At 43.3% G+C, this 19,162-nt stretch overlaps 1 protein-coding gene across 1 annotated transcript in view; it reads left to right on the top strand.

Annotated features, from left to right (window-relative positions):
- Positions 1 to 18,718, top strand: part of THEGL (theg spermatid protein like) — a 41,371-nt gene extending 22,653 nt beyond the window's left edge. Inside the window, exons 4-9 of the mRNA XM_028143845.2 lie at positions 1,421 to 1,549; positions 2,923 to 3,060; positions 6,363 to 6,477; positions 13,100 to 13,231; positions 15,515 to 15,690; positions 18,139 to 18,718. Of these exons, the coding sequence (XP_027999646.2) occupies positions 1,421 to 1,549; positions 2,923 to 3,060; positions 6,363 to 6,477; positions 13,100 to 13,231; positions 15,515 to 15,690; positions 18,139 to 18,253 (805 nt within the window). The 3' untranslated portion in view covers positions 18,254 to 18,718. The remainder of the gene's footprint in view (positions 1 to 1,420; positions 1,550 to 2,922; positions 3,061 to 6,362; positions 6,478 to 13,099; positions 13,232 to 15,514; positions 15,691 to 18,138) is intronic.
- The last annotated feature ends 444 nt before the right edge of the window (positions 18,719 to 19,162 follow it).

Below are 19,162 nucleotides of genomic sequence, written 5' to 3'. Positions count from 1 at the left end.
CTTCATATGTTTCTTTGCCATCTTTATATCTTCTTTGGTAAAGTGTCTGTTCATATCTTTTGCCCACTTTTTAAAAATATGTTTTTATTGATTCTTCTCTTATAGAGAGAGGAAGGGAGAGGGAGAGAGAAGCATTGATGTGAGAGAGAAATATTTACTGGCTGCCTCATGCACAATGCACACCTCCTACTGGCGATCCTGAAACCTGGGCACGTGTCCTGACTGGGAATCAAACCAGCACCTTCTGGATACATTGGATGACGCTCAACCAACTGAGCCAAACTGGCCAGGGCTTGCCCACTTTTTAATTGGGATGTTTATTTTCTATTGCTGAATTTTGAGAGTTCTTTTGTATTTCTTGAATACAAGTTCTTTTATCAGATGCTATTGACTGAATGTTTATGTCCTCTCAAAATTCATATTTTGAAATCTAATCCCCAATGTGATAGTATTTGGAGGTGAGGGTCTTCAAGAAGTGATTAAATCATGAGGGTGGAGTCCTCATGAATGGCGTTAGTGCCCTTATAAAAGAGGTTCCAGAGAGGTCCCTCACCGCTTCCACCAAGTGAGAACACAAGCTTCTGCTTCAGCCTCTCATCTCCCCAACGTCATTCTCTCCTCTCTAATCTGTTTCACATCACTATCAGGTGAGTTTCCAGTTTTCACCGTTTGTTCATTCATCAAACCAGGATTGAGCATCTACTGTGTTCAGCACTAAACTATGCAAGGGGAAATCTCCAAAAGATTTCCACAATCTCTCTGCTGGAAAAAGATACAGCGATATGGAGAAGAAGGTGCTCCTTGTCAAAATTGTGGAGAGCCATGTAAGCCACTGTAAGGAGTTGGGACTTGATTCTAAAGCAAATGGAAACCTTTGAGGTATCTCAAACAAGAGGATGACTTGGTCAGATGGGAGTTGAGGAAGATCACTCTGGCAATGGTGCCTCCTGCACGCCCCCACACTGGGGATCGTGCAGGCAACCTGAGCATGTGCCCTGATCGGGAATTGAACCGTGATCTCCTGGTTCATAGGTCGATGATGTTCAATCACTGAGCCATGCCAGCCGGGCATTACTCTTATTTTTTTCACTACCTGGTACAGTTCATCACCCAAAGTGAGGGCACAGTGCAGAGAAGCGGCATGACCATTGCATGTCGACCTGACGATAAATCGCCGTGTTAATCACATGATGGCAGAAACAGAGCTGTCTGCCTCCAACAGGCTCATTTTTGGTCACTACATTTTTTAAGACAGCAGATAAAACAGTCTCATTTTATTTTTATTTCAACTGACATGAGTAGTTTGTCCACTTCTGCTGCCCGGGATAGTTCTTAAACGGAAGTAGCATCAATACAGTGGCAGCCTAAGATGTCATTAGCAGTGAGTTTCTTTCCATTTTATTTTTCTGCTTTTTCACAGAAAGCTGTCTTGGGGAAATCAAGATCCTATTCGCCCTGTTTGCCGTGGTGCTTTGAAGAGTCAGATGACCAAAAGACTCGAGAGCCTTGCCCAGCCCAAGGAGGTCTCCCACAAATATGTACCGAACAGGTTAGTCTTTCACGATAGCGGTGTATTTCATCAGGAGTCTCTAGGAAAATAAACACTGAACCCAGCCCTTTTACCTAAAGCCATAAATAGTCTTGTCATCAAAACTTACTGAGGAGTAGGGATTTTATATGTTTCCGATCTGATGCCACAGTACAACTTTTCCAGAGCAGGATCCAACATTTAGCTATTGCAGACGTGTATTATATCTTATAATGCTTTGATATACAAGAACGTTGAATAATTGAGTTATGTCTCTGGTGTCCTCTCATCTTCCTTTTTGTATCTCTCATCCGCCACCTGGGCCTCTGCCCTTTGCCCTCCTCTGCAAAACATCTTGCTTTTGTGCTGCTCATTGGCTACCTAAATAACTCCTTCCTTCCACTCCTTTTCTGACTCCGATTTCTCTGAAGTGCCCCATTGTTCAAAACCACCCCTTCCTTCTCTAGCTCCAATTCCTAAACAGAACTGCCATTTCCTGCAAAAGGCTAGTCCCAGGTAAGTGCAGGAGGTTCCCTCCTGTGTGAGTTTGGCTGGGCATGCATGTGGTGAGGGTGGCTGAGTCAGTGCAGCCAGGCAGTGGAGCGTGGGCAGGGCAGTCTCAAGCCCTCTGAAAGCAGAAGTGAGGTGTATGGACAGGCCTCAAGGCTGGATGGTCACAAGCAAAGGAGGGAGCGACAGGCGTACACACATACCCAGGCCTACATTAACAACCAGCAGGCAGCCTGGGCAGAGGGGGCAGATCCACATCCATGAATAAGCTAAAGAAGCAGAGGCCTTTTGGAAAATAACAGAAGCAGAAGTGGGACTGCAATCTGAGTTAACAACAGGTCCAAAGTAGCCAACATCACTTCCTTTTCCACGGATGAAGAACAATATTATTATTTCTCCCAAATACAATCTTAGTTTACAAAACCCAATACTGATGAAATAATCTACATACCATGATCAAGTAGAATTTATTCCTAAACGCAGAGTTCTTTTTTCACAAAGAAAAACATCAATGCAATTCATTCTACTAACTAAAAATATAGTAAGAAATATTTAAATTATCTATATAGATGTTAAATAAATTGTTTTGTTTTAAAGCAGCAAATTTTCTCTTTTAATTAGTTTATATTTGGGTCTATTTAAAAGCTGCAATTTATTTAGTGTCTGCTAGGAATTGTCTGCTGGGAATAGGGTATTAGAAGGCAGCTGAAAGCTCGATGGCTGTAACCATTTCTAATTTCTTCCCATGTAGATAATAGCTCAGCAGTAAAGGGATAAACTGTCATACCCACTCCCCTAGACCTGGGGGTATCAATGTTTGAGTTCAAGTGATAATTTGAATTCATGCTTACTTCACTCACTTCTTTTCTCTCCACAACGTGCAGGGCTCAATATTACTACAACTGCGGTAGAGGGTCTGCAATCTGGGATATCCCTCCTTTCGTTCTGATAAGAAAACCTTCCAGAAGGATCCAGAGGCTGTCACAGCCTAACAGATTCAGGAAAATACAGATAATGAACAGGTAGAGTACCTGAGATTCTCTGTATATTCTAACCTCACTTGGTTAAATGTTGTTGTTGTTTTAGGGTGTGCAGGTCCCTTGTGTTTCAAAGGACCAGGGTACAAAAATCAAACATTTTCAGCAACTGTAGGGAATCAGAAGATTTCCATCAATAATTACATCTGACTCAAATATGGTGAAGCTAAAATTCACACTAAACGTAATCACTGTCTGCCAATTAAAAGGAAAGATGCAAATGAAACATTATAGGTTTTTGCAGTTTTTAAAACTTGGTATTCTCTTATGCCTCTGGGATTTGGCACATGATCCTCTGTTTGCTTTGAATGCTGACTTTCTCCTGTCTTTAAAAGACAGCTTAGTGCCGAAACCGGTTTGGCTCAGTGGATAGAGCGTCGGCCTGTGGACTCAAGGGTCCCAGGTTTGATTCCGGTCAAGGGCATGTGCCTTGGTTGCGGGCACATCCCCAGTGGGGGGTGTGCAGGAGGCAGCTGATCGATGTTTCTCTCTCATCGATGTTTCTGACTCTCTATCCCTCTCTCTTCCTCTCTGTAAAAAATCAATAAAAAATATATTAAAAAAAAAAAAAGACAGCTTAGCGATATCTTCCACAAGGGAGCTCAGGTTGTGACGTGGTTTTGGGGGAAATTCTAGGTTACATTAGTGCCATATGTACAGTGCATAATTACAGGAAGGTGATAGAACTGATGTGCACCACTGTGTCAGAACACATTAGGTATATGTGTCCAATGATGGACGCTATGCCTTAGGGTGGGGGGCTGGGTGAAAAAGGTGAAGGGATTAGCAAGCACTAATTGGTAGTCACAAAATAGTCCTGGGGATGTAAAATACAGCATAGAGAGTATAATCAATAACATTGCAATAACTGTGTATGGTGCCAGGTGGGTCCTTGAAATATCAGAGGGACCACCTTACAAAGTATATGGATGTCTAGCCACTATGCTGTACACCCAAAACTAATAATAATATTGAGTGTAAACTGTAATTGAAAAACAAAAAAGAAACATAATACATTTTACACTGTTCAGAAGGAGATAAATGAGATGTTGAGCTTCTGAAAACTATGTTATATGAAAAATAGTTCAGAGAAGTGGCATGTTTAGCTTAGAGAAGAGACCAAGGAAGCAGTGAAAGTTCCGGGTAAAAGGTCAGCACTGAAGGAGGCAAAGGAGGTGGAGGTAACATTACTTTCTGCTGATCCTGGAACTAGAAATTGAACAGGATGTTTACAGAGTAGCAGACGTCAGCTAAGTGTAGGAAACTCTTTCTGACTGGCGATCCAGTAGTGGACAGTTTTATCTGGAAAACTCAACTGTCATCGCCACTCCGATTCCTGAATGTGTTCAAGCATAGGCTAGAATGATCACTCTATGTCGGTTTTAGTCAAGATTCCTACAGTCAGAGAGGTTGAAATGGACAACTTAAATCTTTTTCCATCATAGAATCCAGAAAAAGAGGCTCAAGTCCTCCCACAAAATTTCTTTATTTGCTTATTTATCAGTGCATTTGACAAAATCTGCTAATTTAGTTAGAATATATATATGTGAATCTGTAGTTATATATCTACATTTATAAACCAGAGGAATACTTCCTTTATCTGTCACCACTTTTTAAAAAAGAAATATATATATTTTTTATTGATTTCAGAGAGTAAAGGAGAGGGAGAGAGATAGAAACATCAACAGTGAGAGAGAATCATTGATCAGCTGCCTCCTGCATGTCCCCGCTGGGGATTGAGCCCGAAACCCAGGCATATGCCCTTGACTGGAATCAAAACTGAGACCCTTCAGTCCACAGGCCAACGCTCTATCCACTGAGCCAAACCAGCTAGAGCTGCCACTTAAAACACACACACACACACACACACACACACACACACACACACACACACACACACACATTTCAGGAAGGAAGGGAATTGAGCCAGTACCTCCTGGTTCATAGGTTGATGCTCAACCACTGAACCACACCGGCTGGGCTGTCACTGCTTTTTGAGACCCCTGAGTTTGTTGTTTCATACAAGTAAAACCTTCTTGAGTGTTAAAACTTCCTGTATTTAAAAAAATTTTTTTTATTGATTTTTTACAGAGAGGAAGAGAGAGGGATAGTGAGTTAGAAACATCGATGAGAGAGAAACATCAATCAGCTGCCTCTTGCACACCCCTACTGGGGATGTGCCTGCAACCAAGGTACATGCCCTTGACCGGAATCGAACCTGGGACCTTTCAGTCCGAAGGCCAACATTCTATTCACTGAGCCAAACCGGTTTCGGCTATTTAAAACAATTTATGGCCCTAGCTGGTTTGGTTCAGTGGATAGAGTGTTGGCCTGCAGACTGAAGGGTTCCAGGTTCGATTCCAGTCAAGGGCACATGCCAGGGTTGCTGGCTCAATCCCCAGGAGGGGACGTGCAGGAGGCAGCCGATCAATGGTAATCTCTCTCTCATCATTGATGTTTCTATCTCTCTCTCCCTCTCCCTTCCTCTCTGAAACCAATAAAAAAAATAGATAAAAAAAAGTTTGTCTCCCCACTCTCCTAAGCAGATTCTTCTGCTACTGAACAATATGTGTTGTTCATTGGCTTGAGATCTTTATTATGAACATCAACTAGGTCATAATACTTTAACACAGAAAGCCTCTTAGGAACTGTCTGAGTATGAAGCACAGTTTTGCTTTAAGTGAAGTAGTCTGACCTCTGTGCTTTTAGCTTAGGAGATATTTGCCTCTCAGAGTTTTCCTGTCATTTCTCTGTTTACTGGCGGAAGAGTCTTTAACCAGGCTCTTTTCTGAGATCCTGTGCACTGCAAACAGATAAGCAAGCTTGTCAGAATTGTTTGAGGGAAGGAAAGCAAATGCTTAGTGAAAACACAGAGGAAATCTTAAGGAATCCACATAATACTATTACAACGAATAATAATGTTAAAACTGCAAGTCTCAAGCAACCAGTGGATCATGAAATTAATCCCAGCTTTTTTTAAATGAAATCAAATGAAATTTTAAAAATCAGAATACATTTCTTAAGACAAGCCTTGTTTCATGATAATTTTGTTTCAGACATAGAGATTTACATATACTGTATCACAATATAAAATGTAATTCTTACTGTAGATTAAAGTAAAAAAAGTCTAGAAACACCAGTCTGGTAGAAAGAGCACTAAGGATTATGGGAAAAGATGCTCCAAAGGTAGAAACAATATATATATTTGTGTGGAGGTTGATTATAGAAATGAAAAATGCAGTTATTGTTCCTCTAATGATAATATTTTACATTCCATCTGCATATAGGTCCCTCAGTGATTACATAACAAGAGATTCTCTTTCATACTGTGCTCCTTCTCCCCGGATATTACGACTCTCAATAGCCAAAGGCCTAAGTCCAGACTATGTTCCTCCAAAAGATGTAAGTGGATCCATGAGAAAGAACCATTTCCTGATTGACTTAGTTACATGAAATGTGTGTGTAACTGTAACATGCTCCCCTCTTATTTCTAGGTGTGTGTCTTCATATTCTTCTCTCATCAAATGAACTTTTCTGACTCGGCCTCCCTGTGCCTTATGTATCAGTCGGATTTGATCAGAGAAGCAGAACCACTATGAGTAATACAGAATTAGGCCTTAAGCAATTAATCACTAACCAGCTCAGAAAACGAATGACAGATTATCTAAAGCTGATGCAGAGAGCCCATCTTTAAAGTTCTGATCTGGTTACCTTCGTACCAAACCACCCCAAAAACTTCGTGACATAAGACCACCACCATTTCATTGCACTCAAGGATTTGATGGGTCGGAAGTTCTGACAGGGCAAGCAGGCTCGTCTCTGCTCCGTGATGTCTGGGGGTCTCAGCTGGGATATTTCTTTTTTCTTTTTCTTTTTTTAATATATTTTATTGATTTTTTACAGAGAGGAAGGGAGAGGGATAGAGAGTTAGAAACATCGATGAGAGAGAAACATCGATTCAGCTGCCTCCTGCACACTCCCTATTGGGGATGTGCCCGCAACCAAGGTACATGTCTTTGACCGGAATCGAACCTGGGACCCTTCCGTCCGCAGGCTGACACTATCCACTGAGCCAAACCAGTTAGGGCTCAGCTGGGATATTTCTAATGGCTCAAGTGCCTAAAATGGTAGGGGCTGGAATCATCCGAAGGCTCCTTCACACCTGTCTTAGTCATCTCAAGCTGCTATGACAAAATAGCTGAGACTGGGTGGCTTAAACAACAGTTCTGGAGGCTGAGAAATCCAAGATCGAGGTGCCAGTGGATTCTCTTCTTGACGAGGGCCCTCCCCCAGCTGTAGCAGCCACCTTGTGAGCACACGGAGAGTTCTGATCTCTCTTCTTCCTCTTAGAAGGACCCTAAACCCATTATGAGGGTTCTACCTTCAAGACCTTATCTAAACCTAATTATCTTCTAAAGACCCCACTCCTAGTAGCATCACATTTGAGGGTAAGGTTTCAATTGAATTCAGGGTAGCGGGGAGGACATAAACATTTAGTCCATAGAGAATACATATTTGGCCCAGCCTGCATGGCTCAGTTGGTTGAGCATCATCCCGTCAACCAGGAGGTCACAGTTCATTTCCCAGTCAGGGAACATGCCCGGGATGCAGACTTGATCCCCTGTAGGGGGCGTGCAGGAGGCAGCTGATCAGTGATTCTCTCTCATTGATGTTTCTCTCTCTCTCTCCCTTTCTCTCTGAAATCAATTTAAAAAATGAAAGAAAAAAAAAAAAGAATACCTATTTGTGGTCCCTAGGCTGGGATGACTTGAAGGCTAGACTCAGTTGGGAATATATACAGAAGCACCTTCCTATGGTGTCTCCATGTGGCTCAGACCTCTCAGCACAGCAGCTACATTCTGAGAAGGAATAGCCTAACTTGGAATTCCCAAGGGTGAGCATTCCAAAGGAACCAGGTGGAAGCTGCATTTTTTTTTTTTTTTTTTATGATTTGGCCTTGCAAGTAACATGATGTCACTGCCCTCAAACTCTGTTGATTGATGCAGTTACAAGTCTGGCCAGATTCCAGGGGGCAGGGACACAAACCCCACCTTTCCATGAGAGAGGTGGCAAGGAATGTATAGCTTGGTAGGAAAAACCCTGCCACACCCAATGATGTGAGTCTTCTGGTACCTCGAGCATGGTTTGTGTATGCAGAAAAGACTGTTCAGAGGTATGCTCTTGACTTAAATAATTAATAGTTAATTTTTAAAATTCCATATTTAAAAAAAAATCTATTTCTTTCTTAGGCTATACATTTAAGTTTAGCTGGGAAGTTTTATTATTCTGTTTATAATTCTAGCATTTTTAAACAATTACTTTAAGAGTCCTGAGTATTTGATTTGGTTTCAAACTGAATTAAATACTGTCAAATACTTTATACTTATAAGTACACTAAATTTGATTTTTTAAAAATATTTTATTTCAATCATCTGCATTAGCAAACAAAACCTTCTCACGAATCAAATGATTATTTAAAAATCTAACACATTAAACTTATAATTTTGGTGAACCTGAAGTTTTTTGGTTGTTTTGTTTTGTTTTGTTAATCCTCACCCGAGGATTTTTTCCCACTGATTTTTAAAGAGAGTGGAAGGGAGGAGGAGGAGAGAAACATGGATGTGAGAAAGACATATTGACTGGTTGTCTCCCCATTGCACCCCGACTGGGGCCAGAGATAGAACCTGGAACCCAGGTGCCTGCCCTTGATGGGTAATCAAACCCTTCACCCTCCAATGTGTGGGCTGACACTCTAACCACTGAAGACACCGGCCAGAGCCTGTAGTTTTTAATGTTGTGAGAATGACACAGATTTAAGATTTCAACTTAATGTCATAATTTTAGAACAGTTACTCAATTATACATTTCAAATTGCAATTGTAAGGTTATCACTCTAACAGGCCAATTTCTCTTAAACATTTTTACTTTAATAGTATACACATACTTTTGTTTTAATAATAATTTCAATTTTACTAAAAAGCTGGAAAAACTCACAATTAGCTCCATTGGCTTTATCATTTTCTCTCCTTCATGGTGTGTTGTTTTTTTGTGTGTGTGTGAGTATGTTTTTATCTGAATCATTTTTTTAAGAGTGAGTTACAGACATTAATTCCCTAAATCAGTGGTCGGCAAACTGCGGCTCTGTTGACTAATGAGTTTGCCGACCACTGACCTAGACTCTCGATTCCAATAATTACAGGCTGTTGTTGTTCCTTGTGATTAAGCCCCTATCCCAGTGGTCGGCAAACTCATTAGTCAACAGAGCGGCAAACCGTGGCTCGCGAGCCGCATGTGGCTCACGAGCCTCAGTTTGCCGACCACTGCCCTAAATACTTCTGTAATACTTCTGTGTATTTCCTAAGAGCAAGGACATTATCTTATCCTATATAATAAAAGGTAAATATGCAAATAGACCGAATGGCGGAACAACCGAATAACCGGTTGCTATGTTGTGCGCTGACCACCAGGGGTGTGCATGGAACATGGCAGGTGTCAGCGGTGGCGGGATGGTGGAGCAGGTGAGTGGGGGCGCCAGAACAAGGGGGGGGGGTGCTAGTTGCTGTCATCGGGGTGAGCCTCTTGTGGTTACTGAAAATTCTTTGCTCCTGTGTGCTGCAGTCCCTCCGGGCACTCGCACCCATTGCTAGCACTGGAGCTGCTGCTCGCACCCGCTGCCAGTGCCAGCACTGGCCCCGATCGCTCGGCGCCGTAAGCAGGTGGCTTATCCACCTGCCCCTGCTCCTGAGGGGCGATTGGAGCTGGCAGCCGCCTCTCACACTGCTGCTGGCGACAGACCTGCTCACACCTGTTGCCGGCACCAGAGCTGCCGCTCGCACCCACTGCTGGCGCCCACCAGTCCAGATAACTCAGTGCTGTCTGTGAGTGCAAGCGGCAGCTGCCGGCCCAGTCACCCCTCAGGACTTCTCCACCTCCCCCTGCTCTTGAGGGGCAATTGGGGCTGGCAGCTGCCTCTCGCACTGCTGCGGGCGACGGCCCTGCTCGCACCCACAGCTGGTGCCAGAGCTGCCGCTCGCACCCGCTGCTGGTGCCCTGCACCGGTTTGGATCACTCGGCACTGGGCACTGTCCGTGGTTGCGAGCGTGGCTGCTGAGGGCTTCTCCCCCACCCCTGCTCCTGAGGAGCGATCAGGGCAGCAGTCACCACTCACACCTGCTAACAGTGCTGGCCCCACTCCATCCGCTGCTGGCGCCGTCCCCAATCGCTCTGCGCCATCAGCGGGTGCAAGCGGTGCAGTCAGCACGTGGGAGTGGTGGCAGCCGGAGCGGGGTTGCTGGCAGACAGGGGACCCGGGGCCGCGGTGGGAGGGGCCAGGCGGGGGCACGGAGAATGGGCCAAGACCCGCCCCTGTGCCCACCGCAGCCTCTCGGCCCACAGTTCCTTTCAAGGTGCACGAATTCATGTACTGCGCTCCTAGTATAACTATAATGTTAATATCAAGATCAGGAAATTTAACATTGATATACTTACTTCATGGTCCATGTTCAAATTTCATCAATTCTTATACATACTTATTCTTAACACAAGTATTAATTTTATCATTTTGATTCTCTTAGGATTTTTACAGTTAATTCTAAATCTTCCCAGAGTTTAAAAATAATACATGCCTGCCCTAGCCAGTTTGGCTCAATGGATAGAGTGTTAGCCTGCAGACTGAAAGGTCCCAGGTTCTATTCTGGTCAAGGGCACATGCCTGGATTGTGGGTTCAATCCCCAGTAGGGGGCATGCAGGAGGCAGCCAATCAATGATTCTCTCTCATCATCGATGTTTCTATCTCTCTCTGAAATCAATAAAAATAATATAAGTAAATAAATAAAAATAATACATGCCCACAAAGGAAGCCAAGGAACTATCACAGGCATCCGAGGTTCCTTGCCACCAGACTGGGGATGGATGAGCTGTGGGAAGTCCTGTCACCTCTATTACTGTCATCCCAAATCTCTTTCTATAGCAACGTTGTCAGGACCATACAGCTTAGAAAAGGGGTTGATTTCACAGCTCACTTATTCTCTGTTTACAGATGTCAGAAGCTCCTACTCAGACTAATCAACCTGTTTGAATTTTTAAAATCGTTGACTTTTGGTAGATTTTGACTTTTAAAACTCTTATTTTTTGTATTTAGCAGTTACCTTCTCACACATGCCTAATAGATTAATTTCCAGCTCTGATCATGCTTACTTTCTAATATAAATATTTGATGGCCCTGGCCAGATAGCTTAGTTGATTAGAGCATCATCTCAATATGCCAAAATTGTGGGTTCGATACACGGTCAGGGCACACATAAGAATCAACCAATGAATGCATAAATAAGTGAACCAACACTTATTCCATTTAGACCACCTGCTTCATGCTTCCTTGATTCTATGCTCAGATTTTCCTTCCCATTATCCTGTCTTTATCTCCCTATCTTTCCTCCTCTCTCTACTTCCTTCAAGGTCCAATCTAATGTTTCTTTATCCCTAACAAGGGAATCCTCCTTGGCTTTTCCCACTCTTCCTCTGATATCTCTCTCAGTTTTATTTACTCTCTTTTACTGGTATCAAATGATTTGCCTGTAGGACATGGTTTCTTCTAAGTTGAAAATTACTTTAAGATGCCCTAGCCAGTTTAGCTCAATGGATAGAGCATCGGCCTGTGGACTGAAGGGTACCGGGTTCAATTCCGGTCAAAGGCACATACTTCGGTTGCAGGCTCCCTGCCCTGGTTGAGGGTGTGCGGGAGGCAACCAATCGATGTGTCTCTCTCACATCGATGTTTCACTCTGTCTCTCCCTCTCCCTTCCCCTCTCTCTGAAAAAAAAAAAAAAGCAATGGAAAATTACTTTAAGAAAGGGATTGTTTCTAATGGGGGAAAAAGGAGGACCTATTAATACTTCCAACAATAAAGATTAGAAAAAAGAGAAAGGGATTGTTTTATTATTCCTTGTTGTATCTTACATAATATAATTGATTAAGAGATGTTTGTCTAATGAATTAAATTAATAAATAATTGTTGTTGTTTTTTTTCAACTGTAGGCCTTAACTGAAAGCAGTGGTTATCATATATTTCCCTGATTTTCCCAGAGCTTGATAGGACACAAAGCTTAATTCATAGGAAATATTTACAATGCTTAATTAGTATTTCATGGTGTTGTAATGACAGATAGGATCTTCAGTTTGAATCCCAGCTCTGCCACTTACTAAGTATATAAACTTAAATAAACTGCTGAGTTTCAAAGTACCTTGGTTTCTCTAAGTATTTCAGTGAAATGAAATAAAAATGATACCCCAGGTGAAGAATAAATTAATTAATACGTGTAGAGTACTGTCAGTTTAGTATCCTCATTTTAAACAACACAAGAAGGGATTAGGGCATACCTTTGTATTATTTTTCCATCCACAGTGAAAAGATAAAACTGTATTTTATTTCCAGTTAATAATTATATTCCACCTCAAAGTCTTGTGGTAAATTTTGAGTTTGAATACAAGTAATTTAAATGGAAAACCATATTTCCACAATTAAGACCAGAACAACATTCTCCATGGAGATAATGCAGTTCTGCCTCCTTCCTCCTGGCTTTGGTTTCTCTTTCGCATCTGTTTGACGTAGAAGAGAGCCACTAACATGGGGATCTATGATAGTGTGAGTCCCAATTTCCAAAGGGCAAAAGTAGCTAAGAACAAGCTTACCGTGCCCCTTAACAGTGTTCTCATGTGTGTGGTGGGGCTGGGCCTTCCCTCTTGCCTGAGTTTACCACGCCATTCATCAGCATTACCATCTATTTCTTAGACAATATGCAACACGGCCATTTCCTCCACATCTTTAAGTTCCTGAAAATTTGAGTTGGAATCCATACAGCTAGTTTGAGAAAGTTGGGCATTGATCCTTCAGCTATGATTGTGGTTATTCTTTCTGCTGAATTTGCCGAGAAGTCTGGTCCAGAGGTCAGACAGACTCTGTAATCTTGATCGAGATGGTGTTTATTATTTTATGCTTACAGGCACGGTTTTATTTTTCTCCTCTAGGTTGAAACCAAGATTGTAGCTTCTGCCCTGCATGCTGTCGCAACTCCAAGAATTATAGACCTTGCCTGTCCAAAGATCAAGATAGAGGGTCTGTGCTATCCAAGAGAAAGAACTGACATGCCCATCCGTCCCGTAAGCCATCACTGCCTTGGCATCCTTCAGCCCACTTTCCTATTTCCCCCTACAGGGCATTGGCCAAGGTCATTGCTAAAGGGAACCTTGAAAGAGACGTCTGTGGCAGGAAGACCTACCTGCCAGATATGGAGAGGGTCTTGGGGGGGGGGGCGGGGGTAAAGGGTGGCGAGCATGAACTTTGGAGCCAGGAAGAGCTGGGTTCAAATTGTAGCCGTCCACTCTGCTTTAGGATGTTATGACAAGCTCCCTGAGCCTTGTTCATTCAAGCATTTGAATGCCTACTGTGTGCCAGACACTGTTCCCAGTGAACAAGATGGAGAGAAACGAACAAACAAAGGAAAAATAGGTAAACAAATAAGATAAGGTTGGATAGTGAAAAGTGCAATGAAAAAAAAAATCAAGTAGGAAATGAGTGATTATGGGGACAAGCTGCTTTGCAGATGGTAGTCAGGGAAAGGCTCTCTGAGGAAGGTATATTTGAGGTGAAACCTGAAGGATGAGATGGCGTTAGCTGAGTGAAGATCCTAAAAGAGAACATGTTAGGAAAGGGAAGAGTACTAAAGCTGGGTCCCAGCGCTGGGATGACCCTGAAGCTGGGTGCGGCAAGGGGAACCAGGGGGCTGGAAAGATAACAGTTCCCATTTGGACGACTGCTAACGACCTGCAAACAGAGCGAAGGCCCGCGCTCAGTACGGAGCCTGGCACGCCCAGGGGTTTCCCTTCCTCTTCCTCCTGGACACCCTTCTCCATTCATTGCAGCGGCGACTGGGTGCCCAATCCCAGCTGAGTTTTCAATAAATACCTAATGATCATGTCATCCAAGGGTGTGGGGCCAATTTCACCCTCTTTCTCGGAATCTGAGGATTTGATACGGAATTCTATTTGGGGAAAAAAACGAATCTGGGAATTGAAAACCCTTGGGAGAATGTGTTAAGTTTGCTAAAGTGACCTTCTGACCCTCAGGCAAATCACTTTATGCTCCGTTTTGGGGGATGTAAAATGAGACTTATAGGCATCTTTCTTTAATTGCTAGAACTGTTTGAAGGAATGTTAAAAAAATCTTTTTAACAAGTGATACTGCTGCAGACAATCATACACGTAGAACCCAAAACAAATCTGTCCCACTGCAACATAGAACACTTTGCAGGGGGACTGAGCGGTGTGTGTTGTCCATCCCCGTTCTTTTCAATGGGCACTTAAGAAAGAGATTATATAACATTCTTCCTATTTTACCGATAAAGCAACATAATAAGAAAGCAACCTGGCAAACGGGACTTTCAAAGTAAGACCAGAGGAAATTGGTTCAGCACCAATTAGGCACCAAAGCCCATTCCAGCTTTCGACAAACAAGTATAGTAAGTTCTCACTTATCATTTTGACAGTTTCTGTGACCTTAAGCAAAATGACATATAACCAAACCAATTTTACCATAGGCTAGTTGGCATAAACAAGAATTAACTTCCTAGGCATGTCATCAATGCTATGACGAAACATTATTTGAGGACCTGCTGTACTTCTCTCAAGCAGCTTATATTCTAAGGGGACTCATCACACAATAAACATGTCAACGATATAAGTGAACTAAGTCAGGTGTTGGTAAGTGCCGTGAGGAAAATTAGCACTGTGGAAGAGGGTAATCAGTAAGACTGATTTATTTGTATGGCTAGGGGAAAAGTCCTAACCATACATGTTTGAGTCAGAGACTTGAGTGATGAAGAGGCAGCCATGACAAGATTGAGGAAAGAGGAATTCAAGCAGAACTATCAAGTGCAAAGGCCCTGAGGTGGAAAGGGCTAGGCCGGAGGGGCCTTGTGTGATCATGGGAGGGGCCTCATAATAATCAAGGAAGGGAGTGGGGTCGCAGCCCATCTGCTAGGGCCTTCTAGGCCACAGGAAGGAGCCCAAATATTATTTTTAGCAAAATGGGGTTCCACTAGAGGTTTTTAACCCCGGGAGTGGCATGATCTGACTTGAGCTTCAGGAAGTGCTTACCTCATGGAGTTGTTATGATGATTAAGTAGCAATGACATAGGTCAATGACTTAGAACACCGTCTGGCTCCTGGAATGCACTCATGAAAACGTTCATTCTCTCCTCAGTAACTGCCATGTGAATGCTGGATTGTCCAGGGGTAAGAATGAAAGCAGGGAAACCAGTGAGGAGTCTATTGTAGGAATGCAGGAAAGAAATGGTGGTGACTGCATCAGGGATATAGTTGTAAGGAGGGGGGTATGTGGTAAGTTTGGGAATATATTTTTGTGTCTTTTTGTTTCCACTGTAGATAACCCAAGCTGCCTTGCTAAACATACCTAGCCCTCGAACAGTGTCTCTAGCTAAGGCCAAAACTCTTCATCAGGATTATTTACCTGACCGTGATCCCTACTGGCCAGTCTCTTACGCTGCTGCACATTCCAAAATATCTCCCAGAATTGAAGAACTAGCTAATCCAAGTGCAAGGTATGTCAACTTAAGGCTAAGATGGGACAGAAAAGGAAGAGAACTGTAGAAATGTGAGAATTTCTTTTTAAATTTCAGAGAGGAAGGGAGTGGGAGAGAGATAGAAACATCAATGATGAGAGAGAATCATTGATCGGCTGCCTCCTGCACACCCCACACTGAGGATTGAGCCAGCAACCCAGACATGTGCCTTGACTGGGAATCAAACTGTGACCTCCTGGTTCATAGGTTGATGCTCAACCACTGAGCCACCCCAGCTGGGCTGAGAAAATTTTAAAAAACATCTCACTTATTTATTACATTTATTGTGGCAAACCTATGGTCTTCTTACCACAAATATAAGGCTATAATAAAAAGGTTAGTGGGCTAGTATTGCAACATAGATCTAAGAGACAACTCTATAACTATGGATATGGGGTTATTTATCTAACACATGTTGTCAAAGTGAAACAAATTACAAAAACAGAGTACATAATATATTACAGTTTTGTGCAAGGAAATATACATGTGTGCCATATTTTTGCTTGCATATGCCTACACTATCTCAGAAGCATAGATAAGGAGGTAGTAACAATGGTTATTTTGGGGGATCTGGGGATCTGGGATGGGAGGAAGAATTATTTTTCATTAAATAGACTTTTGTATTTTTCAATGCTTTTGTACCATGTACATATATGAACTATCCTATATAATAAAGATGTAATATGCAAATGGTCATTATGCTGTGAAGCGTAATGACTGACCACTTAACGACTAGATCACGGATCAGAAGGAGTGTGGGGCAGTGAGCTACAAGCGGGTGGTGGAAAGCTATAGGAGGGGGCAGGGCAGCAAGCTATGATGGAAGGTGGTGGGGAGGGGGGCAGGGGAAGCCACACGGGGGCGGGGCAGCGAGCTACTGGTGCATGGATTTGTGCACAGCGCTACTAGTTTCAAATAAATGAGAAAATACTTCAACAAAGAAGAAATTGTCTCTAATTCCAGTTTATTTTTATTTTTTAATGTATTTTTATTGATTTCAGAGTGGAAGGGAGAGAGAGAGAGAGAAACATCAATGATGAAAGAGCATCATTGATCAGCTGCCTCCTGCATGTCCCACATTGGGGATTGAGACCCCAACCCAGGCATGTGCTCTGACTGGGTATCAAACCGTGACCTCCTGGTTCATAGGTCACACTCAACCACTGAGCCATGCTGGCTGAGCTCTGTTTATTTTTTAGAAGATCTCTAACTTGCCTGAGCCTCAATTCACTTTGTTGCATTCAAGTGATAATACTTGATCTCCTTTTTAAGCATTGTCAGGAAAATCGGGAGGCACTGAAGAAAGTTATAGAACTCCTGAACCAGGGAACAGGAAATATGTTAGTTTTTATCTATACTAATAAAATGGTAATGTGCTAATTAGACCGGATAGACCGGACGTCCTTCTGGACAAAGCCACATGGTGGGGGCCGAGGCAGAGGTGGTTAGGGGTAATCAGGCTGGCAGGGGAGAGAAGTTAGGGGCATCAGGCAGGCAGGCAGAGGTGGTTAGGGGTGATCAGGCCGGCAGGCAGAGGTAGTTAGGGATGATCAGGCAGGCAGGCAGGCAGAGTGGTTAGGGGCGATCAGACAGGCAGACGAGTAGTTAGGGGTGATCAGGCAGGCAGGTGAGCAGGCGAGCAGTTAGGGGCGATCAGTTAGGGGCAATCAGGCAGGCAGGCAGGTGAGTGATTAGGGGCATCAGGCAGGCAGGCAGGCAAGTGGTTAGGAGCCAGCAGTCCTGGATTGTGAGAGGGATGTCCAACTGCCAGTTTAGGCCTGATCCCTGCGGGATTCCTTTGTGATCAGGCCTAAAACAGCAGTCAGACATCCCCCGAGGGGTCTTGGATTGCAGGAGGGTGCAGGCTGGGCTGAGGAACACCCCCCTGCCCTGCCCTTGCATGAATTTTGTGCACCGGCCCCTAGTATAACATAATATTTTAAAATTTTTATAAGGTATTTTGCCTTAAAAAATAAAGTTCAACACCAAATGAAATGAAGCTTATTCCCTGCTCCTTTGACAAAGGGAAGGGAGGAGTTAGACCAAGTGCTCTAGGCCACTTCTCTAAAGTTATTACTCGGTGGGAAGGTGCAAAGGGTGGAAACTTCAAAATTTTGATTTAAGCCCACCAGAGGACTGTCTAACATTGCCAAAGAAATTTCCAGAATTTACTTTTTTGTGGAAAGAGCAAAGGCTTTGGAATCCAACCGGTACGCTAATCTGGGTTTGACCACAGATCATTCTCATAACTTCCCCAAGCTCTTCATTTCCTTATCTGTGTAGTGGGGGTCATGATGCCTGTTTCATGGGAGGCTTATGGACATCAAAACGGGACTGGATCACCGTGCCAAGCACAGAGGGGATGCGTGAGAAATGTGAGCTTCACTTTCTGTGGCCTCAGGTTGGGTTCTTTTTTCCCCATTCCAGGACTCCCATGCACATTGTGTACTATGACCCAGCAGTCTTCAACGTCAAGCCAGCTGCTCTGAAAGCACAATGTTCTCCGCGGATCCAGGAGTTGGCAGAACCTCTTACCCGTTAAACATGGACACCTACATCTCCTCCTCTCTAGCTGTGTATCTAGAAGACATTAGATGACTTAGTTCCCTCCTCTGGTACTGTCAGTCTGTATTCACCCCACAACCTCAAAAACAAACGAGACCTCCAGGGAACACCGCGTGGACCATCAAGGAGCAATTGCTGCCGGGGCCTGGGACCACATGTCACGCAGGTTTGGGGACTCCAGCAATGGAAGAGACAGCCCGCCTTATCCTTACCACCTTCTCACAAGCGTCCTGGCTGTCTCGCTGTGGTGGCTGACCTGAAGAAACACGCTTCCTTCCATTGGCCGGTTTTGCTTTCCTCGTCCCAGTGAGATCCACATTCCCCAGGAGCTGACCTCGCCTGGGTCCCTTCTCTCATGAGTCCTAAAAATTGAAAACAGTCTGTGTTACTTGTCCAACCTCCCCTCGTTTCTGAGAAATAACACTGAAATAGTGGAACCTTTTTTGAAGATGTCTCAATGCTTTGTTATAATCTGTAGATGAAATTGAGGGAACAGGTTACCTTAAATCAGGGATGGGAAACCTTTTTTTCTGCTAAAGGCCATTTAGATATTTATAACAGCATTTGTGGGTCATACAACCTTATCAACTTAAAAATTAGCCTGCTGTATTCAAGCATTTCATTAGCTCACCCCTAATGCCTTGGCAGGGCCAGACCAAATGATTTCTCGGCCTTTCATGGCCTGAGGACTGGCCCTTCCCCCTCCCCTGCTAAATGATCACACCTCCACCAATTTCCATTCCTTTGCTCATGCTTTATCATAAATCACAGAAAAGTGTTATAATTCTCTGTCAAATTGCATCTGCCCAGAGTTTTTTATTTAGTTTCTTTTATTCTCTCCATGGATCAGTATTTTACAAATTAAGCTAACTTTTATGACATACTG

This window comes from Eptesicus fuscus, chromosome 2 (assembly GCF_027574615.1).
Source record: "Eptesicus fuscus isolate TK198812 chromosome 2, DD_ASM_mEF_20220401, whole genome shotgun sequence".
Taxonomy (NCBI): Eukaryota; Metazoa; Chordata; class Mammalia; order Chiroptera; family Vespertilionidae; genus Eptesicus; species Eptesicus fuscus.
Note: the sequence above shows the minus strand (reverse complement) of the source record. Positions and strands in the feature narration are given on the sequence as shown.